Here is a 24,144-nt window from a genome sequence, read left to right on the forward strand (position 1 = left end):
GGATGGGATGAGTATTATGGGATATGAGGCTGAAGTGCTGGGAGGGGTGCTTATTATGGGATGGCCATGGTAGGGAGGGTGGTGAGTTATTATGGGATGTTAACACTAGGGCCAAGAGTGAAGAAGTTGGCAAAGAATGATAATGGGATCTCTGAGGATAGAAGCAAGGTTAGTTGTAAAGGGTCTGCAATATTATGTCAGTAGCCCCTGGCATATACATGTATGGAGTGTGTGGGGCGGGGTGTGTGTATGTGGGGTGTCCGTGTGTATTATGGGATGGCCAGGAGGTGGGCGGTTGCCCGGGTGACACGCGCGCGCTCGACGGGGGCGTGGCCAATGGTTGCCTGAGCGACGAGGGGGCGGGGGTTGCCCGGGAGACCTAGGGAGGAGGGTGGCGGTAGTTGGGGGGGGGTTTGGAGTTGGTTGAGGTTATTATGGGCTGTCCGTGGGGGGGCGGGGCCTGTGCGGTGGGATTTCCCGGCCGGTGTTTCGGGCCCTTTAAGAGGCGACGCCGGAGCCGGAGCCATTTTCCCCCCTTCGGCCGCTGTGAGGAGGAGCCGGAGCGGGAGTGACACCGGCCGGACCCTGCGCGACCTGAGGCGGCTCTAGGGTGAGGAGGGCGCGAGGCTCCCGGACAGACGCCTCTCATCGCTCGCCCAGCTCGAGGGTCACCCCGTCACCTGTGCCTTCTGCAGGCGTCCCCTGACCCGCGCACCGCCCCCTGGCCCGGGAGCCGACCCTTCTCCGCGCCCCCCCCTCTCCCGGGCCGTGGCCCCTCGCAGACTGAGCCATGCTCCCGGCGACCTCCGCCTGGGCTCGGCCTCGTAGCACGCGGGCCGCCCGCCCCTCGGCCACTGCTCGCCCCTCGGCCTCTGCTCGCCGGCCCCCCGGGACACGTGGCCCGGCCCCCTTCCCGGTGGGACCTCGCTTTCCGCCCGCGTCCCTCCGCGGGACCCCAGAGCGCCCTGAGCTTCCACGCCCCCTGGTCCCCGCCGTTCCGGAAGAGAACCTGAGTTGCCCCAGAGGACAGCCTTGGAGAGCTGCCCTGTCTGGGGACTGGCCCCTCCCCGGGCGCAGAGAGGCGCCCCCCCCCACTCCCTAGTGACCTTGCGTCCCCGTGCGCCGGCCGCCTCCCCTGCCCCCTCCGCACCTCGGAGCCCCCTCCCCCGTCACTCCCGCCGGGTCCCAGCCAGGCTGGTCCCCTCCGCACCATGCACCAGCCTGCCCTCGGGGGCGTTGCTCCCTCTTCGTGGGGGCTCCTGCTGGGGAGCCGGCTTCCGGGCTGCCCCCTAGGAGTGTGGAACTAAGTTCAGCCTGAGTGCTTCGGGTGCTCTGTTAGGGTGGCTGGGCTGGGGGGGGGGGCGGCGGAAAGAGCGGGTGGGGGAGGGGGACTGCGCGTCACTCACTGTTCTCTCCCCCCCCTCCCCCGCACAGTGACTCGGGCCAGTGTTGAGGGCCCCAGGCCGCAGGCAGGAGCAGCTGGGCCAATTCCCTGGCCGGGAGCGGAAGGGGATGGCGTCGGGCCTCGGCTCCCCGTCCCCCTGCTCAGCGGGCAGCGAGGAGGAGGATATGGATGCACTTCTGAACAACAGCTTGCCCCCACCCCATGCAGGTAACACGTCCCCGGTGGACCCAGGGCAGGAAGGTGTTTGACCTTTCCTGGAGACTCTGGTGAGGCTGGGTGTGCTGCTCAACTCCATCGGTGCAGAGCCTAGGGTGGAGGGCATCCGAAGGGAGTGGTTCCCTTCTGCGGAGCTCTTGTGTGAGGGGGGTGGAAGCCATGTGTCTCCTGGGCACCGCGGACCCAGATGCAAGCTGGCTGCATACGGCAGTCTCGAATGCTCCGCAGTTCCCAGTTGAGGGAGCTCTCTGGACTGGCAGGCGTTACCTTGTGCTGATTTTTGGAGAAATGCAGGTGGCTGGGACCCTTGGAGGCTATGGGGTGGTGGCATGGTGGGCGTGATGAGGATTTCTAGAGGAGCCCTGCCAGGCACCTGGGATCCTGTAGTTGCTCCTGGGGAAAGAAAGCGGGAATGCTGGTTACTCTGTTAGATTATTTTTAACTTGTGATCAGCTACCGGTTTTCTGTGCTGTTTCAAGTGTGTGAAGTTTGAGTCGCGCTTCTTATTGGATCTCGAGCGCTTTTAAAGCCAGGCAGATTGCTGGAATGTTTTCCGTGGGGAAGGACTAGGGGACCAGGGAAGGAGAGGCAGAAGGAAGGGAGGGTACCTTTCTTCTGGTGAGTGGACATAATCCTAGTTTCTTTCCTAGAAGCTTCGGCCCCTGAAGGTAGTTGGGGGTCTAGGTTAGTGGTGGGAGGTGTTTATGTGAGTGTGTTACGGTTTGGCACTATCTGTTTTGAGGTGGCATCCTGTAGTCCTGTCGGTCCTCAAGTGATGGTTGATATCAGCTTGAAAGTGGATATCTTTCTCTTGTTTTTCCTTATCCAGAGCCCCTTAGCTATGTCACCTACTGGATGCAGTTTTCCCCTCCCCCATCAGTGCCATTTCTTCATCCTCTGCTTTGCATTCTGGAACCTGGTGGTCCTGGTTTCGTTTCTTACAGGAATGTCTTTCACTTCTGCCTTTTCTCTTAGATCCAGCTGGAAACTGAGGTGGTCCAACAGAAATGTTTTTCACATTTTTCATTTTCTAGTTTGGGATACTTAATTTATTCTAAGGCCACTTAGGAAAACCATCATTAATATATAACCTTTGGCTGCTGGGATAAGGGACTTAGATTTTAGCTTGAATACTGTGAGGTGTGGGGCTGCCTTTAACCTGGTGGGGGTGGGGTAGTGGTTGCAGTGGTGGTCCGGGAAGGCTTACCTTCTTCCAGCATCCTTTCTGTGAGGAGCAGAATAAGTATTGTTATCCAACTGGTGTTGGTTTCTATCTTGGCCTCTCACTGTCCCCCTGGTGTGGAATACCCCCAAGTTGACTGGGAACTATGCAGGTTCCCAGTGTGAACTCTGCCCCAAGCTGTAGCATGACCCAGTTTTTCCACTTGCCACACCCAATCCTGCCCCTTTTCCAAATCTTTGTATCTCAACCAGTATGTTGCTTGCCATTTCAGTGATTTGCCTGAGAAGTTTGAGGGTTCTATGTGGCTAAAAGGGTGTCTGCTTTGCCGCTATAGATTCGTCCATGCCTCACTTCTAGCTTTCACAGAGGTGAAGATGAAGAAGGGAGATGTAGCTGATTGAGGGTAGTGTGTAAGGGTTATTGGGGAGAAGCCCTTAAGAAAATGATTGTTTCTGGTGTTGTCTAGGCCGGTGTTCCATTCCCAAGGGGATGGGGGGGGCTTTCTAGCCCCTCACTTAATCTTGGAACGAGTAAAAAGGGTAGGCTGATGGTGCTTTGTCCATCCTCATGTCTCATGTCCCCTTGAATCTGTCTAGCCCCTGAAGGGCAGGGCCATAGTCATTTTAAGGGCTACTTCTGGGGGTCAGGAACCAAGAGTATATGTGAAATTGAAGGGAACATGTTATTTGCCACCATTCTCTAGGTCTTGCTACTTCTTTTGGTCTGGACATGATTTCATTATGTTGGCTAGGACTCTTGTGGGTCATGAGCAAGTTGAGCTTTGGGACTAACATGTTTTGGGTTCCATTCCTCAAGCTAAAATCTTTTGGATACCTTCAAAGGAAGAATTCTGGTCACAGGGTTTGGCAACAGCTCCACTAGGTGTGGTGGTGCACCCCTTTAATCCCAGTACTCAAGAAGCAGAGACAGGTAGTTCTCTGAGATTGAGGTCAGCCTCATCTACAAAGTGAATTCCAGGCCAGCCAGGGCTGCATGCATAGTGAGACCCTGTCTCAAAAAAAAAAAAAATAAATAAATTGTGTCTTAGGCACGGGTGGTTCGAACACTGCCCACTGGCCACGCGGGCTTTTGTCACAGGTGGCTAACAACCCTTTATAACTCCACTTCCAGAGGACCTGACAGCCTCTTCTGTCCTCCGAGGGCATTGTACGACATGGGTGCACTTACCTACATGCAGGCAATACACTCATACGTATAAAAACAGTAAATAAAATATATTTTAAAAATATGATTGAGTAAAACAGTCCTTCAGGTAGTATATTACCCATCATGTGTAATTTGGCTTCCGTGCCTAGGACATTAGGGTGACCTCTTGAAAATGTATCATCCTAGAGTAGGTATTAGAGATCACTAGCATTTGAACCTGGGGCCAGGTAATAATTTAGGAAGTTTTCTTTGCGGGTAGTCTTTCCTCTGTCTACTTCTGGCAGCTCCACCCCTTCCCCTGCTACTTCCTGTCTGTCCTATGTTGGCACTGGGTGCCCTGGGCTGGCTTCTGCGGTCAGGAGCCATTTTCCCTCTCCTCAGTGGGTGAGGCACTCCCTTCCCTCTACTCCCTTCCCTAGTCCCCTCCCCTTAGGCGGGGGTGGCTTGGGAAGAGGGAGAGGGAAGAGGGAGGAGGGAACTAGTAGCTGGTATACATGACTGGTACAAAGAAAGCTGCCTCCTGGCCTTCTCCCTGTGCCCCTTTCCACCTATCCTTGCCCAGGAGCCCCAGTGTTACCCAGGCTTTGTGTGTACTTCTAGCCAGGGAGGAGGTGGAGCCAGATGGGAGGGCGGTTGGGAGGGGGAGATGGTGACAGCTGGGCTGATTTGGGCCCCCAGGGAGATGAGTCTCCTGACCCAGGAGAAAGCTGGGAAGAAACAGGACTGAAGATGGGGAAACTGTTGGAGAGTGGGTATGAGGTTGGGCTGGCAACTGAATGTGGGGTTGGGGGCTTCTGGTTTTGAGCAGTGATAATCCCAAAGGGGTTTGACAAGGGTGTGGTTTCTTGGACCTGGAAACTGGTATTGTTCTGGGGGTGTGGTAAGGGTAGATTGTGTGACTGGTGCCTTCTGGGTAGAGCCTCTCTCATCCCCTGCATTATGGGCTGCTTGATGGCCAGTTGTGGGAGACCTGGATCTAGTTCTCTTACTTACTGAGTTCCTGGCAGCTCAGTTCAGCTGCACTGGTGAACATAGAAGGTGGTTGGAGGAGTGAGAAGAGGAGGCAGGGGCCTGGACAGCTGCCCGAGGTGGGCCTGGTCTGGCCTGGCAGGCCTATTTCGGGTATATACAGCTTTCTCTTTGTCTGTTTTTGTACCGGGTATCAGCTTCCTTCTGTGCAGTATAGCAGTTCTCTTCAGTGGAATCTGGGACGAGGGATAGTCTAAACCCTCTGGATTAGGCCCTTACCTTTTGCTGTTGCTCTTTTTTTTTTGCCTGCCATGCTTTGCCAATTCTATGCAGAAAATGAAGAAGACCCAGAAGAGGATTTATCAGAAGCAGAGACTCCAAAGCTCAAGAAGAAGAAAAAGCCCAAGAAGCCTCGGGACCCTAAAATCCCTAAAAGCAAGCGCCAAAAGAAGGAGGTGAGTGGGTGACTGTTTCAGGGAGTGAGAGGAAGAAGGGAGGCATTTCAAGAAAGGTGGTGGGGCTGAAGGTATTTGTTACTTCCTCTGAGGCTGCGGGCCAGGTCCTGGGTTGAGCCTCAGGACTGTCCTGTGGTCAGCATGTGTGTAGCATGTGTGTCTGTCTCCCTCTCCCCCCTTCCCTGCTCCAGCGTTTACTCTTATGCCGGCAGCTGGGGGACAGCTCTGGGGAGGGGCCAGAGTTTGTGGAGGAGGAAGAAGAGGTGACTCTGCGCTCAGACAGTGAGGGCAGTGACTATACTCCTGGCAAGAAGAAGAAAAAGAAGCTTGGACCTAAGAAAGAGAAGAAGAGCAAATCCAAGCGAAAGGAAGAGGAAGAGGAGGATGACGATGATGATGATTCAAAGGTGCTTAGACCTCTGTCCTTTCCTCTGTCTTGATAGCTCCTGTCCTCTGTTCCCAGGCACTCTACTGCCCCTCAGAACACGAACTCTCCACATACTTCGTTTATTTCCTTTTTGCTTTCACCTTGTTCTTGCAAGCTGTAGTTTGAGCTAACATTCCTTTAGCAAGGGTGGTGCTAGAAACAGGTCCTTGACTTTATGCTCTCTCCGCAGGAGCCTAAATCATCTGCTCAGCTCCTGGAAGACTGGGGCATGGAAGACATTGACCATATGTTCTCAGAGGAAGATTACCGGACTCTCACCAACTACAAGGCCTTCAGCCAGTTTGTCCGGTAAACCAGGAGGATCTTAGGGTTGGTAGAGGGAGGAGAGTCCTGAAATTTCTTCTTGTTTCCTTTTCTCATTTTTATTTTTACACTTGGTCATCTTTTCTACTCTTGTCCATTTACCAGACCCCTCATTGCCGCCAAAAATCCCAAGATTGCGGTCTCCAAGATGATGATGGTCTTGGGTGCAAAGTGGAGGGAATTCAGTACCAACAACCCTTTCAAGGGCAGTTCTGGAGCTTCTGTGGCAGCAGCGGCAGCAGCAGCTGTGGCTGTGGTGGAGAGCATGGTGACAGCTACTGAAGTTGCACCTCCCCCTCCCCCTGTGGAGGTGCCTATCCGAAAGGCCAAGACTAAGGAGGGCAAAGGTGAAGTGGAATTTACTGGATGAAGGTCCAGGGTGGGCTTGGGGAGGCCAAAGAACAACAAAGGAATGCTGTATTAGCCTGAAGTTCTGGGAGACAGGAGGCAGGAGTGAGCCTCGGGTTTGTGAGCGATAAGGTAAAACAAGCTTAGGTGAAGATTTTATTTCTCCCACCTTTTGCCTTGTGACATATATTTGGCTGTGTCCTGATTTTAGGTCCCAATGCTCGGAGGAAGCCTAAGGGCAGCCCACGGGTATCTGATGCCAAGAAGCCTAAACCCAAGAAAGTAGCTCCTCTGAAAATCAAGCTGGGGGGTTTTGGTTCCAAGCGGAAGAGATCTTCGGTGAGAGCCTGGCTCATCCTATTGGGGAGGAAGGGCTGTGTGTTGTAAGGATGTTGCATTCTGTCAGGTGCTGTCCTGCACAGTAGGCACATAAGAATGTAGGGCGTTTGAGGCTGGAGAAGAGCATGGGCTACTCCTATAGAGGCTCTGGGCTCAGTTCCCAGCCCCCATGTGGTGGCTAACACCTGTCCAGAACACCAGTTTCAGGGGATCTGATGCTCCTTTCTGGTCTCTGTGGGCATCATGTGCATGTAGTGCATTTGCATGCAGGCATAATAATCATACACATAAAAATAAATTAAAAAAGGATGTAGGATGTTGCCTCGGATTGGTGTGACTAGGCACCCTCTGCAGTTCTTGCTGGGGTTCTGGGGTTCTGTACCATTCTTTCCTTTGATCTGAACTTTTAACCTTATTTTTTCTCATTTGCCAGAGTGAGGATGATGACTTAGATGTGGAATCTGACTTCGATGATGCCAGTATCAATAGCTATTCTGTTTCGGATGGTTCTACCAGTCGTAGTAGTCGGAGCCGCAAGAAACTCCGGACGACGAAAAAGAAAAAGAAAGGTGTGTTTCTTTTCTGTACTTATGTATGATGGGAAAGGTGGGAATGGTTGGGGAAGAATCTCCCTTAGGAGATAGGGGTTGGGGGGAGGTTTTTTTCTAATAATTGGGCTTTCCCTCTTCCTTGCCCAGGCGAGGAGGAGGTGACTGCTGTGGATGGTTATGAGACAGACCACCAGGACTATTGCGAGGTGTGCCAGCAAGGCGGTGAGATCATCCTGTGTGATACCTGTCCCCGAGCCTACCACATGGTGTGCCTGGACCCAGACATGGAAAAGGCCCCCGAGGGCAAGTGGAGCTGCCCACACTGTGTGAGTACCTGGCTGCTGTGGCCCCTGGGCACCCACAAGGGTAAGAGTGGGGTGACGAGCCTTTTCGGGCCTGGGTGGAAATAGAAGTGGGTGCTTGGCCATCAACTTTGGGAAGCATGCAAAAGAATGCTGGCGGTGGGTTTTGGCTAGGGTTGGGGGGTGGTAATAACTGAATCTCTGGTTCCTTATTGCAGGAGAAGGAGGGCATCCAGTGGGAAGCTAAAGAGGAGAATTCGGAGGGTGAGGAGATTCTGGAAGAGGTTGGGGGAGACCCAGAAGAGGAAGATGACCACCATATGGAATTCTGTCGAGTCTGCAAGGATGGTGGGGAGCTCCTGTGCTGTGACACCTGCCCTTCTTCCTACCATATCCACTGCCTGAACCCCCCACTTCCAGAGATCCCCAATGGCGAATGGCTCTGTCCCCGTTGTACTGTGAGTGACTCTTCAGCAAGGGTGGGAGAATGGGAGCAGTATCATAGATAGCACAGAGAATTGACCCTTGTGTATGGAAGAGGCATTGGAGAATGACACATTTTTCTGAGAAAGAGATTTTCCTTCCTCACATAGTCTTGGGACACCACCTTCTGTGTAAATGCAGGATTAACTGAACAGAGGAGATGGTGTCATGGTAGCCCTTTTAATAGCCATTCCTATAGGTTTTTTGAAACAGTATTATACTACATAGCCCAGGTTGGCCTTAAATTCACAGTGATCCTCATGTCTCAGCTTTCTGAGTGCTGGGATTATAGGATAAGCCACCACACTTGACTCTGTCTTTAAAAAGCTGCTTTTATTATCCTGGTCTATGTGAGTCCATTTTGATGCAAGAATATAATGTACCCTGAGTATATCCCCTCATAGCAATACCCTTTGTTTCTTCTCCTTCCCATTAGTCCTGTGTCCCCTACATGGTTTTACTTCTGTTTCCGTGTCATCTGTACATATGTGATGTTTATATATCTATAAAGTTTAGGACCTACAAATGAGAAAAATGTGATACTTGTCTTTCTGAGACTGGCCTAGTTTGCTTATGATTATCTTCAGCTGCATCTGTTTTCCTGCAGATGACATAACTTTCGTTGTTTATACCTGAAAAAATTTGCATTGTATATATAAGCTACATTGTCTTCATCCATTCCTTTGCTGATGGACACCTAGGTTAGTTCAATAACTTAGCTCTTATGGAAAGTGCTGCAAAAAAATTTTTTTTCTTCAAACAGGGTATCATTACGTAGCCCAGGCTGGCCTTGAACTCAAGCAGTTCTCCCTCCTCTTCCTCCCAAATACTGAGGTTGTAGGAGTGAGTCACCATGCCCAGCTCCATTTCTGTCTTAATGCCTTGACTCAGGGTCTTGGGTAACTTTAGACTGTTTGAGAGGGCCATTTAGTGCTTTTAGGTCATTTAAGAGGGAACTGCTGGGCTCTAGGTCTGTGTATTTTCTGTGTCCGCCTGTTCTGGTTTATTGTTAAGTCTTGGCTCTCTTTAAGCTCTTGGATGAAGTCCAGAAAGGGAGAGAAAATTCTAGTATTCTTTGCCTAGGGAAAGTCATGGCATTAGATTTTACTTGACATGAGATTTTAATGACCCATTGACAAGATCGAAGCTGTAGGCTAGTCTAGTCTCTCCAGGGTTTTTGGTTGGTTGGTTGGTTTTTTTTTTTTTTCTTTTCTTTTTTGAGACAGGGTCTCCCTGTAGCCCCAGCCATCCTGGAACTCACTATGTAGACTAAGCTGGCCTTGAACTCACAGAGATCTCCCTGCCTCCGCCTCCCAAGTGCTGGGACTAAAGGCGTGCACCACCACCCCTGGTGGGTTTTTATTTTTTTAAAGATTTTATTTTATGCGTATGAGTGTTTTGCCTGAATATATGTATGTGAACCACATGTGTGCTTGGTACCTGAAGAGGTCAGAAGAAAGTATCAGATCCCCTAGAACTGGAGTTACAGGTTTTGAGCCACCATGTGTGTGCTGGTAACCAGCCTAGGTCCTCTGTAAGAGTAGCCAGTGCTCTTAACTTCTGAGCCATTGCTCCAGCCTCATCCTTTCAGCTTTATTATTTGTTTTTATTTTATGTATATGATTGTATTGCTTGCATATAGGTAGGTGTAACTGTGTTATGCAGTGCCCAACTAACTGGAGTTACAGATGGTTGTAGCTGGGAATCAAACCTGAGTCTTCCGTAAGAGCAGCCTGTGTTAACTGCTGAACCATCTCTCTAGCTTCCCCCCTTTTTTTGTTTTGAGACAGGGTTTCCCCATAACCCCAGCTGACCTGGAACTGCAGCCACTGTGCCTGACTCACTCTAGTTTTTGTTTTCAATATATACTTTTATTGAATTTTTATGCATTTCATACATCACATTAAACCCTGTCCCCTATCTGCACTGCCCCCCCCCCATAATCCACTAGATTTCATGCTTTCTGTCATATATGTTAAGGCCTATTATCACTCTTGGTTTTTTTTAATCAGAAATTTTTTTTTTGCTGTTCATGGTGGTGCAGGCTTTTAATCTAGTACCCAGGAAGTAGAGGGAGGTGAATCTCTGAGTTTGAGGACAGCCTGATCTTCAAAATAAGACTGCCTTAAAAGAAAATAAATTGGTTTGTGAGTGAGACTTTGTGTGTGTTTTGTATCTTCACATGTATGTATGTTCAGGGACACACCTCTGCACATGGATGTGTAGAGAACGTTGGGTTTCCTGTTCTGTTACTCTTTACCTTATTCATTTGAGACAAGGTCTCACTGAACCTGGAGTTAGGCTGTCAGCTGGCAAGCCTCCGGTCCCTGTTTTCCCCCACCCCTGGCCCAGCATAGGGTTAGACATGCATGGCCACACGTGGGTTTTTGCCTGGGTGCTAGGAATTTGAACTCAGGTTCTCATGCTTGTACAGCAAGTGGTCTTAGTTTCTGAGACATCTCCCCAACCCTATCTGTGGTTTTCTTGCAAAATATAGTATTTTTTGAGAACTTCATGCATCTCTCTGTGGTTTTGAGTTGAGATTGTTTCTTTTTCTCACAGTGTCCAGCTCTTAAGGGCAAAGTACAGAAGATCCTAATCTGGAAGTGGGGTCAGCCACCATCTCCCACACCAGTGCCTCGGCCTCCGGATGCTGATCCCAATACTCCCTCTCCCAAGCCCTTGGAAGGTCGGCCAGAGCGGCAGTTCTTTGTGAAATGGCAGGGCATGTCTTACTGGCACTGCTCCTGGGTGTCAGAACTTCAGGTAAGCCTGGGACAGGCTGCAGATGTGGGGTGACACTGCAGAGAGAGTGAGAAAACAGCCTGTGAGTAGGAGAGGCTGAATGCAGCTCCAGGTGGCTTACTTTCTCTTTCTGCTCCCAAGTTGGAGCTGCACTGTCAGGTAATGTTCCGAAACTATCAGCGGAAGAATGATATGGATGAGCCACCTTCTGGGGACTTTGGTGGCGATGAAGAGAAGAGCCGAAAGCGAAAGAACAAAGACCCTAAGTTTGCAGAGATGGAGGAACGCTTCTATCGCTATGGGATAAAGCCTGAGTGGATGATGATTCACAGAATCCTCAACCATAGGTACACCTTGGCTCCCTGGAGGTAGTATATTCATGGGGGACTCCTGCTGAAGGGGTTAGAAAATGGTTGTTGCCAATGACTCACACTTGAAAAGACTCTCTATTCTATGATTAAGGGATTTGAGTCCTGCACTTTGAGCTAGAGAGATGATTTTTTTTTTTTTTTTTTTTTTTTTTTTTTTTTTTTTTTTTTTCCCTTTTCAAACAAACCACAGTTATTCCAAGGAAATACAGGTTTTATGCATGTGGGGTCTGTGGCACATTTAGAATGGACTGGGGAGATTGGCAACGTTGCTTTTTGGCTTTGAGCATTTTCTTCTCTTTGTAGTGTGGACAAGAAGGGTCATGTCCACTACTTAATCAAGTGGCGAGACTTACCCTATGATCAGGCATCTTGGGAGAGTGAGGATGTGGAGATACAGGATTATGACCTGTTCAAACAGAGCTATTGGAATCACAGGTGAGCCATTTGGGGGCAAGAGCAGAGCTGCTTTGCTTTGAAAGGAACTCTAGGCAGCTGTGGTATGTCTTATTTCCTAGAGAGCTAATGAGGGGTGAGGAAGGACGACCAGGCAAGAAGCTCAAGAAGGTGAAGCTGAGGAAACTGGAGAGGCCTCCGGAGACTCCAACAGTTGATGTGAGTTGGGGTAGAACCGGAAGGGCACCACTTGTTGGCCAGGGCAGTGTATCGTTCTGCTACAGTCCGATGGTGATGCTTTAAGTAATGACTTGCAGATAACATTGTAGCTGAGAATGCTCTAGGGCATCCATGTCTTCACATCTCTGTAAGTCAGAAAACACTTGGTTTACTTTCTTTATTACCAGGAAAAATCCCACAGGAGGTGGAGGCTCTTGTAGCTCAGGCTGGTCTTGAACTCCTGATTGTCCTGTCTCTAACTCCTAAGTGCTTTGATTATAAGTGTGCATCACCACACCTAGCTACCTGTCAGATTGTGACTAGCAGAATTAGTGTATTGCTGGGGAGCATTTGATTTTTTGTTTTCTTTTTTAAAATAGTCATCTATATCAGGTTTGCCTGGTAGGTAGATTAGTTGCCTTGTCTTCTAAAGGATCCTAAAATAAATAAATTGCAGCAACCAATGAGGACCCTTACCCCACCTTTTTTAAAAAGGAGGCCAGAGAGGGAGTTAAATTTATTCTTTGATAGTTACATACATGTTTCTAATGTGTTCTGGTTACTCTTTCCACCCTCTTTTATCTCCCACCCTTGTTGGCCCCCTTCTTCTGCAAATCTCGTTTTCACATTCATGCCTGTTTGCTTTATGACCCACTGAATTTAATCAGGGCCATCTGGGTGGTCCTGGGTTTGAAATGCTCTATCCATTAGAGCCTGATGGGCTCACCTGTGTAGTCTACCCCCAATTTTTTTTAAAATTATTTTTTGAGTCTCTTCAATTATTTTTGAGTCTCTTTATTTTTTGAGTACCAGTACCCAGCTGGCCTGGTACTCTAAATATAGACCAGGCTGGCCTCAGTCGCACAAAGATCTGTCTGCGTCTGAGCCTCCCAAGTGCTGCACCACTATCCCTAGCTTACCAAATTTATTTTGATTGATTGATTGATTGAGAGATACTGTCTTTCTCTTATTTTTTAATTTTATTTTATGAGTGTTTTGCCTGTGTGTATCCAAGTGCATGCATATATCCAGTGCCCTTGGAGGCTAAAGAGGGTGTCAGATCCTGTCTTTGTTCTTCATTGCTGTGACAAAACACTCTGACCAATACCTACTTGGGGAGGAAAGGGTTTATTCAGCTTACATTTCTCAGGTCGCAGTTCATCAGGGAGTCCAAGGAACTCAGGGCAGGAACCTGGAGACAGGAGCTGGAGCATAGGCCAAGGAGGAATGCTGCTTACTGGCTTGCTCTCCTGGCTCCTGCTCAGACTGCTTTCTTACATAACACAGGCCCACCTGCCCAAGGGTGGTACCACCCACAGTGGGCTGGGCCCTCCTAGATCACTCAACAATCAAGAAGATGCCCCACAGACATGGCCACAGGCCATTGAGGCTCCCTCAACCCAGGTGTGTCAAGTTGACACTAAAGCTATCCAGTGCAGATCCCTTGGAACTGGAGTTTAGGTCAGTTTGCCACAGTGTGGATTCTGGGAACTGAACCTGGGTCTTCTGCAAAGAGCAGCCATTGCTCTTAACTGCCGAGCTATTGCTCCTGCCCAACAGTGTCTCTTGTGTTGAAGACTGGCCTTGAACTCAAGATTCTTCTGGCTCAGCCTCCTGAGCATTAGGATTATCACCAGGTGCCATCATGCCTGGCTTACCCAAGCTTGTTTGTTTGTTTGTTTGTTTGTTTTAAAGTTAAAAAAAAATTTATGGGGGGCTGGAGAGATGGCTCAGCAGTTAAGAACACTGACTGTTCTTGCAGAAGACCCAGGTTCGAATCCCAGCACCCACATGGCAGCTAACAACTGCCTGTAACTCCAGTTCTAGGGGATCTGACAGCCTCTTCTGTCCTCTGTGTGCATTGCACGACACGGGTGCATTTACCTACATGCAGGCAGTACACACGTACACATAAAATTAAAAAAAAAAAAATTATGTGTCTTGAGTGTTTTACCTGCATTTATGTAGGTGCACTATGTTCATGCATTGCCGGTAGAGGCCAGAGAGGGAGTTGGATCCCCAGGAACTGGAGTTGTGGATAGTTAACTGTCATGTGGGTGCTGGGAACTGAACCCAAGTCCCTCTTCAAGACCAACCAGTGTTCTTAACCTTTGAACCATCTCTCCAGCCCCATTGAAACATTTTTTATTGATTTTTACTTTTATGTATATCAGTGTTTTGCCTGCATGTATGCTAGTACACTTGTATGCAAAGAGCTGAGCTATCTTTCAGTCCCTCCCTGCCAAGCTTTTTATAGCTCTAGGGAAAAATCTAGTGAGGACATGTGAAGGTAAAGCAGCTACTGTCTTACAGGGAAAAGGGAATTTCTTTCCACTTCTCTCTCATCCCTCAGCCAACAGTGAAGTATGAGCGACAACCAGAGTACCTGGATGCCACAGGTGGAACCTTGCACCCCTACCAAATGGAAGGCTTAAACTGGCTGCGCTTCTCCTGGGCTCAGGGTACCGATACCATCTTGGCTGATGAGATGGGCCTTGGGAAAACTGTACAGACAGCAGTCTTTCTCTATTCCCTCTACAAAGAGGTGAGGATGATTGGATCTGTTAGTTTTGGGTGTGGGTATTTTGTGTTTGTAGTCTTTTCTTGTACTTAGAAGAGAGGGAGAAAGGGAAGAAGAGAGTCTGACTGTAAATACTGCTGAGGCATAATTTAACTGACATGGGTCTGTGCTGGAAAACTTTAAGAAGTGAAGCCAGGGTAGACTTAATAGTGTGTGTATTAACCTCAGACTTGTTGGGTGAGGAATGTGTATATTTTGAGGTCAACAGAATTGGGAGTTTGAATTAGGATGCTTTATTTTGTTTTGTTTTACTGTGTAGTCCTGGCTCGCCTGGAACTCACTACATAGACCAGGCTATGCTTGATGTCACAGAGATCCACCTGACTGCCTTCCAAGTGCTAAGATTAAAAGTGTGCACCACCATGCCCGGTGGAATTAGTCTTGATGGGAAGGTTTTGCTTTGTCAAGATGGGTCATTGCTTTTTGGAAAAGATTGGATAGCATGTATTTTTTGTGATTGAGAAGGATGACAGTTGAGGACAGCAGCACAGGTGCCAGGCCTAAGCTTCACTTGAGGGGCAGAGGAAGATAAGCTGATCACCCCCAAGGATTGGATACTAGGGTTCAGTTCGATGGGGCTCTTGGTTCTGATTCTTCCTGCTTTTCTTCCTCCAAGGGTCATTCCAAAGGCCCCTTCCTAGTGAGTGCTCCTCTTTCTACCATCATCAACTGGGAGCGGGAGTTTGAAATGTGGGCTCCTGACATGTATGTGGTGACCTATGTGGGTGACAAGGACAGCCGTGCCATCATCCGGGAGAATGAGTTCTCCTTTGAAGACAATGCCATTCGTGGTGGCAAGAAGGCCTCCCGCATGAAGGTATCTCAGTGAGAGGGAGTGTGCTGTTTGGGCTTAGTTTGTCTCACCTGGTCCCTGGGTGAGGAGAAAGGATAATTAATCCTGAGAGCAGAAAAGTCCACCTGTTCCCTGATAGTGCTGATGTTGGAAGAAGAGGACTAGTAATGAATGACCAGCTTATCTTCTTGTGCAGAAAGAAGCATCTGTGAAGTTCCATGTGCTGCTGACATCCTATGAATTGATCACCATTGATATGGCCATCTTGGGTTCTATCGATTGGGCCTGCCTCATTGTAGATGAAGCCCATCGACTGAAGAACAATCAGTCTAAGGTGAGGAGGAAGGGAGGTCATAGCCCCAGTTTTAGTGTTCTGGTAGCATCTTCTCTAAGAAAAACCTAGGCAGAGAAGAAAGAAGAAAACAGGCTTTACCTCCTTCCTCATCTGTGGTAGCTCTTGGGTGGCCAGACCTTTCTTTAAAAAGGATGAAGGTGGGATGGGAGGCTTAACTCTTAGACAGTGAAACAGCTTGGGATTCTTTGAAAAGTGTACTGGTGCCCTTGTTTTGAGTTTCACCTCTTTTCTTCTCTTCGCCAGTTCTTCCGGGTCTTGAATGGTTACTCACTCCAGCACAAGTTATTGCTGACTGGGACTCCATTACAAAACAATCTTGAGGAATTGTTTCATTTGCTCAACTTTCTCACCCCTGAGAGGTTTCAGTAAGTATGTTTATCATCGTTGGTTCATGACAGTCTTGATTCTTCCTGTTACCCATCTCCTGTATTACTTTCCTCTCTTCATTTTTCTCTCTCCAACAACTTTTCTCTTGAAGCAATTTGGAAGGCTTCTTGGAGGAGTTTGCGGACATTGCCAAAGAGGACCAGATTAAAAAACTTCATGACATGCTGGGGCCTCACATGTTGCGGCGGCTCAAAGCTGATGTGTTCAAGAATATGCCATCCAAGACAGAACTGATTGTGCGTGTGGAGCTGAGCCCTATGCAGAAGTGAGTGTGAAGGGGCAGAAGCCTGACTTCAGTCTTGCAAATATAGTTAAGTTAGACGCCTGCTGTTCTGCCGAGGGTTTCTCATCCCTTCCCCCACATAGCTTCTAGGCATCTGTTGACAGCAGTGAGCAGGCCTGAAGAAAGCTGATGCCTGGGAACTAGTGCTTGCAGTTCCTAGTTATACCTTCATCTAACATGATGGTATGACTGGTGTTTGTTCAGTTTCCTTAGCCCCACAGTGAGAAATGTTAGAAAGACATCTCAGGCTGTGGGGTTGCATTAGTCATTTAAAGGTGTGAGTCCAATCCCTTCTTGCATCTTGCCCATGCAGGAAGTACTATAAGTATATCCTTACTCGGAATTTTGAAGCACTTAATGCTCGAGGGGGTGGCAACCAGGTTTCTCTGCTCAATGTGGTGATGGATCTTAAGAAGTGCTGCAACCACCCGTACCTCTTCCCTGTGGCAGCAATGGTATGTTGTGCTACTTCTTGGTCTGCCCTCCTCCCTAGGTTGCCAGTTCTTCCCTGTGGGCTTTCTTTAATGTTTTTTCCTTTTCTGTCCCCAGGAAGCCCCTAAGATGCCTAATGGCATGTACGATGGCAGTGCCCTAATCAGAGCATCTGGGAAATTGTTGCTGCTGCAGAAGATGCTTAAGAACCTTAAAGAGGGGGGGCATCGTGTACTCATCTTCTCGCAGGTATTTTGTCACCCCAACTGGAACTTTTGGCAGTAGTGTACGGTCCTAGTGACACGAGGGAAAGGGATTATTTATTGCCTGACTTCTATATAATTAAAGTGTTCCCTTTGCAGATGACCAAGATGCTGGATCTGCTAGAGGACTTTTTGGAACATGAAGGTTATAAATATGAACGTATTGATGGTGGAATCACTGGGAACATGCGTCAAGAGGCCATTGACCGCTTCAATGGTAAGAAAAGAATGGTTTAGTTTGTTTTGGACTGATGACTTATTCTTTTTTTTAAATTATGTTTGTGTGTGTGTGCACATGTTTGCCAGGACACATGTGTGGAGATCAGAGGACAGCTTAGAGGAATTGGTTCTTTCTACCATGTGAGTCCCAGACATTGAAGTAAGGTTCTCAGACTTGGCAAACATCTTTCCTTGCTGAGCCATCTTGCTGGCCCTGCTGCTCCAGCTATGTAGACCAGGCTGGCCTTGAGCTCATAGAGATCCACCTGCCTCTGCCCCCCAAGTGCTGGGATTAAAGGTGTGCGCCACCATGCCCAGCTGCTTATTCTTCCTATACATGTCTTTTGTCTTTTTGAGACAGGGTCTCCCTGTAACCCCAGCTGTCCTGGAACTCACTGTGTAGACCAGGCTGCCTTGAACTCACAGAGATCCGCCTGCCTCTGCCTCCCGAGTGTTGGGATTAAAGGCGTACACCACCATGCCCTGCTGAGATTTCATTTTTTAAAAAAATTTTATTATTTTTATTTTATGTGTATGGGTGTATTGCCTACATGTAGGTAAGTGCACCCGTGTCATGCAGTGCCCACAGAGGTCAGAAGAGGCTGTCAGATCTCCTGGGATTGGAGTTATAGACAGTTGTTAGCTGCCATGTCGGTGCTGGGATTCGAACCCAGGCCTTCTGCAAGAACAACCAGTGTTCTTAACTGCTGAGCCATCTCTCCAGCCCCAAAAGATTTCATTTTTAAATTCTCCCTTTGGAGTTTTTGTTCTTTCTGCTAGAAAGAAGAGCATTTTATTTATCTAACCATCCGCATTGTATCCTGAAGCTGAAAGAGTGATCAGATTTTTGGGGGGAGGGGGTCTTTTTGAGATAGCGTCTCCTGTAGCCCCAGCTGGCCTGGAACTCACTATGTAGACCAGGCTGGCCTTGAACTCATAGAGATCTGCCTGCCTCTGCCTCCCAAGTGCTGGGACTAAAGGTGTGGAGGGATCAGATCCCCTCCACCTCTACCCCAGAGCTGAGGACTGAACCCAGGGCCTTGGGCTTGCTAGATAAGCGCTCTACCACTGAGCTAAATCCCCAACCCTGGGATCAGATTTTTTTAAAATTTATTTTTATTTGTGTCTGTGTATGTGTGTATGCCTGTTTTATCTGTATGTGTATGATGGATGTTGTCCTTGTTTGTTTCTCCATTGCTGTGACAAAACACTCTGACTACTACCAACTTGGGGAGGAAAGGGTTTATTCAGCTTACATCTCCCAGGTTGTAGTTCATCAGGGAGCCCAAGGTAGGAACTCAGGGCAGGAACCTGGAAGCAGGAGCCTGGAGTATAGGCCATGGAGGAACGCTGCTTACTGGCTTGCTTCCCTGGCCCCTGCTCAGCCTACTTTCTTGTGCAACACATGCCCTCCTGCCCAGGGGTGGTACCACCCACAGTGGTCTGGGCCCTCCCACATCACTCATCAAGAAGATGCCCCTCAGACATGGCCACAGGCCAGTCCAATAGAGGCAATTCCCTGATTGAGACTCCCTCAACCCAGGTGTGTCAAGTTGACACTAAAGCTATCCAGCACAGATGTGCTGTGCTCACAGAGGACAGGGAGGGCATCAGAACTGGAGCTACAGGTTGTTGTAAGCTGGTGGGTGCTGGGAACTGAACCCAGGTCATTTGCAAAAGCAAAAAGTGTTCTTAACTACTGAGCCATCTCTTTAGCTCCAAGGGATCAGATTTGTTGAAGCTCAAATAAGTGGTAGACTTCTCTGTCTTAGTAGACAAAACTACTTTTCCCAGACTTTTTATTTTAAAATACTTTAGACTTAGAACATGTAAAACAGTACAGGTTAGCACCTCTCTCTCTCTCTCTCTCTCTCTCTCTCTCTCTCTCTCTCTCTCTCTCTCTTTTTGAGACAGAGTCTCCCTGTAGCCCCAGCTGGCCTGTGGAGCTCACTATGTAGACCAGGCTGGCCTTGAACTCACAGAGATCCACCCTGTAGCCCCAGCTGGCCTGGAACTCACTATGTAGACCAGACTGGCCTGGCTTTGAACTCACAGAGATCCGCCTTCCTGTGCCTCCTGAGTGCTGGGATTAAAGGCGTGCGCCACCACGCCCGGCTTCTCTCTTTTTAATATTTATTTTATGTGTATGAGTGTTTTACCTGTATGTAAGTGCACTAGTGTCATGTAATGCCCATGGATGCCAGAGAGGGTGTTGGATCCCCTGGAACTGGAATTACAGATCGTCGTTAACCTACTATGTGTGTGCTGGGAACCGAAATCAGGTCCTCTAGAACAGTCAGTGTGCTCTTAGTTGCTGAGCCATCTCTGCAGCCCTTCTCCCTTGTTTTTTTGAGTCAGGGTCTCCCTGTAGCCCCACCTGACTTGGAGCTTGCTATATAGACCAGGCTTTGCCTCTGGCTTTCTTGCTCTTTGAGACAGTGTCTCACTATTCGGTCCTGACTTAATTGGAACTTGATTTGTAGGCTAAGCTGGTGTTGAACTCATAGATGCCTGCCTCTGACTCCTGAGCATTAGGATTAAAGGCATGAGCCACCATGCTCTGTGTGCTTATCTTAATAACAACTTGTTGGGCTTGGTCACACACACTTGTAATCCCAGCACTTGGGAGGTGGAAGTAGGAAGATCAAGAGCTCGGGGCTATCTCTGCTACACGAGAGAGACCCTGTCTCTAGGGGGAAAAATGTTGGTGGAAAGAGAGAACCAACTCCTCCAAATTATCTTCTGATCTCACACATGACACATATACAATATATAAATAAATGTAATAAAAAATATTAAAGAAAGGGAGCTTAGTGGTTAAGAGCATTGACTGCTCTTGCAGAGGACCCAGGTTCAATTCCCAGCAACCACATGCTGGTTAACAACCATTTTAGCTCCAGTTCTAGGGGATCTGATATCTTCTGACCTCTGTGGCCATTGCACTTACACACACACAGGCCATACACTCAGACACATAAAATAATAAATATATTTTTTTCCGCCGGGTGTGGTGGCACATGCCTTTAATCCCAGCACTTGGGAGGCAGAGGCAGGTGGATCTCTGTGAGTTCAAGGCCAGCCTGGTGTACATAGTGAGTTCCAGGACAGCTGGGGCTACAGGGAGACCCTGTCTCAAAAAGACCAAAAAAAAAAAAAAAAATTTTTTTTTTGAATTTTAAAAACTGTTAAAAAAGAAAAAGACTTTAAGAAGATGAAGTAAAGATTCAGCAGGTAAATGTGTCTGCCACCAAGCCTGTTGACCTGAGTTCTATCCCTGGAACCCACATGGTGGAACGAGGTCTGGCTCCCTTAAGTTGACCTCTGACCTCCACATGTGTGCTGTGGTGATATGCACATAACCCACACACATACACTCACAAAATAAAAATGTGGAAAAAAAAGAAAAGAAGGTAAAAGGAGTTGTCGGGATGTAGTTCAATTGTTAGTTTGTCTGATATGTATGAGTTCCTGAGTTAAACCCCCAGAACCTCATTAAATCAAGCAAATGAAACATGTTTGTAATCTCAGTATTGGAGATATAGACCAGAGAATTAGAAGTTCAAGGCCATCCTTGGCAACGTAGGATTTAAGACCAATTTGGTTTATATGAGACTGTCTCAAGAATGTACAACTTATATAACCATAGTGTAACTGCCAACAGTAGGAAATGAACATTGGTATCATTCTGTCAGTTGTACTGTAGATGTTAACTGAATGTCACCAGTTTTTCTCTTAATATCCTTCTTCTGTTTGAGGATCCAGTCCCAGTTCTCACACTTAGATCCAAGATAAGATACTACTAGTTAGTTACATTTACATTTTGATAGGGTGCCTCTCCTTTTTGGGGGAGGGGGTGTCTTGGAAACAGGGTCTCTCTGTAGCCCAGCTGGCCTGGAACTCACTTTGAAAACCAGGCTTGCCTTGAATTCACAGAGATCCTCCTACTTCCTCCTACTTCTGTCTCCCGAGTGCTGGGACCAAAAGCATGTGCCACCATGCTGGCTGATAGGGTGCTTCTTATCTGACATTCCTTTTCTTTTTTTTGTCATGGTATTGGTACTTTGAGTTCTGGTCTGTTATTTCATGTGATACCTCTTTTATTTGAGACAGGATTTCATTATGTCCCTAGGGACCTGGAACTCCTATGTAGACCAGGCAGAGTTCTACCTGCCTCTGTCTCCTGAGTGCTGAGATCAAAGGCGTGAGCCATCAAACCCAACCTTTGTTTTACTTTTGCTTTTTTTTTTTTTTTTTTTTTTTATTTTGAGAGCCCCAGCTGCCCAGTTGGCCTTGGGGCCTTGGAACACCCTATATAGACCAGGATGGTCTCAAACTCACAGAGATCTGCCCGGAATTAAAGGTGTATACCACCATGCTCTGCCACTTTATTGATTACAAGAATACTACAGATGTTATGTGTATGCCCAGTTTATAATGATCATTGGTTACTTGGTTAAGATAGTGTCTGCTGAAATTCTCTGGTGTAGAGGTAATATTTTTCCATTGAAATTGGATAAATGTCTTAAGGGAGGTACTTAAGATTGCTAATAACATGTTTGTCCTTAAACTTTTATTCTGACTTTGGTATCCATTGGAGTACCTTCCTTAAACAGTTTTTCACTGATTTTTGTCTAATGAGCTAATTTCTGATATTCCTTGTCCATTTATTGATTGAAGTTCAGGAGACAACTCTAATGGTGTTTTGATTTCTTTGTTAGCACCTGGTGCTCAACAGTTCTGCTTCTTGCTTTCCACTCGGGCTGGGGGCCTCGGGATCAATCTGGCCACTGCTGACACAGTTATTATATATGACTCTGACTGGAACCCTCATAATGATATCCAGGTGAGCACAGTAGCAGCTTTGGGCAATCCAAGCAGTCCTCACACTCCAGAGGAGGGCTCTATCATTTGGAATTTGTTGTGAAAAAATAATAGACTTGAAAAAAATACCTGCCAGGTGTGGTGGTGCACACCTTTGATTCCAGCACTCGGGAGGCAGAGGCAGGTGGATCTCTGTGAGTTCAAGGCCAGCGTGGTCTACATGGTGAATTCCAGGCCAGCTGGGACTACAGGGAGACCTCATCTCCCCCCCAAAAAAAGTCCTTTATCTTGTAAGCCTGAGAATTGGGGTTATGGTCCTGTTTGGGGTAAAGGTGATAGAGTATGGTGTCTGGAGGGAAAAGTCTAAAAAGGTTTCATAGAAGGCAAGCTTTAACTGATAAGAAACACTGAATTTAACTTATGTGAAAATCAGAGCAAGTGTGGCAATCAGAAGTAAGATTGTTGGTTTTTCTTGATCAATTACAGGCCTTTAGCAGAGCCCATCGTATTGGCCAAAATAAGAAGGTGATGATCTACCGGTTTGTAACCCGAGCATCGGTGGAGGAGCGCATCACGCAGGTGGCAAAGAAGAAGATGATGCTCACGCATCTAGTGGTGCGGCCTGGGCTAGGCTCCAAGACTGGCTCTATGTCCAAACAGGAACTTGATGACATCCTCAAATTTGGTACTGAGGAGCTATTCAAGGATGAAGCTACAGATGGAGGTCAGCTAATTGGGAGCTTAAGTTTGGGGTGAAACTTGACTTCTTAAAGGTTGGGGGAGTATCTTTGATAGTAAGGGTTTTGTGGAATCTGCTTTCGTTACTGCGGCTGCTGAAAGTTGATTTTAGGATTCTGGGACCCTGATTCTTATAGGCGGAGACAACAAAGAGGGAGAAGACAGCAGTGTTATCCATTATGATGATAAGGCCATTGAGCGACTATTGGACCGCAACCAGGATGAGACTGAAGACACAGAATTGCAGGGCATGAATGAATATTTGAGCTCTTTCAAAGTGGCCCAGTATGTGGTTCGGGAAGAAGAAATGGGGGTGAGTATGAGTCCAAGGCCATGGTGTGCTTGGTGATTGAAGATTGGAATTGAGATCAAGTTGACATTTGAAAAATGAGGAAAGCATGTCTTTGCTAGAGAAGAAGGAACATAGCATGACTAATCACATTCTCCTGCCTTGGTTGTCATGGAGTGTTGAGCCAAATTTCACACAGCTGTTTTACCAGCTCCACCAGAGTATTTCTTTTTCTTATGTATTTTGTTAATTTACATAAATCTGAAAGCTACCTCAAATCCCTTTGGAGAAAAAGCAGAAGATAAGACACATACTTAAAATAATGATCAGCTCTGTTTTCTAAAAAAATTAGAATTCTTCCCTTCCCCCTTGATCTTTTACAGTGAGAAACAAAAACTAAAACAGAAACGTATGGTTTTCGTAATGTTTTTCTCAGGTAATATAGAGGGCTATAATTTTTTTTTTAGTAATTTATTTATTGATTTATTGATTGATTGATTATGAATGTATTTCCTGTATGTATGTGAGTGCACCCGTGTTTTGCAATGCCGATGGAGGTCAGAAGAGGCCATCAGATTCCCCTGGAATTGGAGTTACAGATGGTTGTTAGCTGCCATGTGGGTGCTGAGAATCAAACCTGCGTCCTCTGCAAGAGCAACCAGTGCTCTTAATTGCTGAGCTAACTCTCTAGTCCTGGGATATAAAATTTTAAAAATTGGGGCTGGGCGTGGTGGCGCACGCCTTTAATACCAGCACTTGGGAGCCAGAGGCAGGCGGATCTCTGTGAATTCAAGGCCAGGCCAGCCTGGTCTACATAGTGAGTTCTAGGACAGCTGGGGCTACAGGGAGACCCTGTCTCAAAAAGACCAAAAAAAAAAAAAAAAAAAAAAGAAAGGAATTTGTTTCCTTTGCTGACCCCCTTTAAACCACTTGGCTCCGGGTTGAATTGGCATAGATTTCTGGTGTCTTTACCATCTTTTCAACTCAGAAAGGTGCTTTCTGATAACATGGCTGTTCTCTTCTGTTCTTTTTTTTGGTTTTGTTTTTTGTCTTGAAACAGGGTCCTGCTATTTAGCCTAAGTTGAA

The 24,144-nt window shown here is 47.6% G+C and overlaps 1 protein-coding gene across 8 annotated transcripts in view; it reads left to right on the forward strand.

Moving 5' to 3' along the window:
• The first annotated feature begins 485 nt into the window (after nt 1-485).
• Nucleotides 486-24,144, forward strand: part of Chd4 (chromodomain helicase DNA binding protein 4) — a 44,013-nt gene continuing 20,354 nt past the window's right edge. For 3 of the 8 annotated variants that reach the window (XM_008825407.3, XM_008825408.2, XM_008825409.3), the window contains exons 1-25: nt 504-610; nt 1,435-1,612; nt 5,274-5,395; nt 5,587-5,802; nt 6,013-6,131; nt 6,252-6,493; nt 6,706-6,833; nt 7,267-7,402; nt 7,532-7,710; nt 7,905-8,144; nt 10,732-10,935; nt 11,056-11,261; nt 11,589-11,720; nt 11,801-11,897; nt 14,251-14,442; nt 15,095-15,295; nt 15,468-15,605; nt 15,870-15,991; nt 16,105-16,278; nt 16,610-16,751; nt 16,846-16,977; nt 17,091-17,208; nt 21,929-22,053; nt 22,518-22,755; nt 22,907-23,082. In XM_008825407.3, the coding sequence (XP_008823629.1) occupies nt 1,513-1,612; nt 5,274-5,395; nt 5,587-5,802; nt 6,013-6,131; nt 6,252-6,493; nt 6,706-6,833; nt 7,267-7,402; nt 7,532-7,710; nt 7,905-8,144; nt 10,732-10,935; nt 11,056-11,261; nt 11,589-11,720; nt 11,801-11,897; nt 14,251-14,442; nt 15,095-15,295; nt 15,468-15,605; nt 15,870-15,991; nt 16,105-16,278; nt 16,610-16,751; nt 16,846-16,977; nt 17,091-17,208; nt 21,929-22,053; nt 22,518-22,755; nt 22,907-23,082 (3,879 nt within the window). In that variant the 5' untranslated portion in view covers nt 504-610; nt 1,435-1,512. Of the gene's footprint in view, nt 611-1,187; nt 1,328-1,434; nt 1,613-5,273; nt 5,396-5,586; nt 5,803-6,012; nt 6,132-6,251; nt 6,494-6,705; nt 6,834-7,266; nt 7,403-7,531; nt 7,711-7,904; nt 8,145-10,731; nt 10,936-11,055; nt 11,262-11,588; nt 11,721-11,800; nt 11,898-14,250; nt 14,443-15,094; nt 15,296-15,467; nt 15,606-15,869; nt 15,992-16,104; nt 16,279-16,609; nt 16,752-16,845; nt 16,978-17,090; nt 17,209-21,928; nt 22,054-22,517; nt 22,756-22,906; nt 23,083-24,144 lie in introns of those variants that run through there. The other 5 variants (XM_008825410.3, XM_008825411.2, XM_008825405.3 and 2 more) reach the window with 4 other exon arrangements.

The sequence above is a fragment of the Nannospalax galili genome, unplaced genomic scaffold (genome assembly GCF_000622305.1).
Source record: "Nannospalax galili isolate Female #2095 unplaced genomic scaffold, S.galili_v1.0 scaffold589, whole genome shotgun sequence".
Taxonomy (NCBI): Eukaryota; Metazoa; Chordata; class Mammalia; order Rodentia; family Spalacidae; genus Nannospalax; species Nannospalax galili.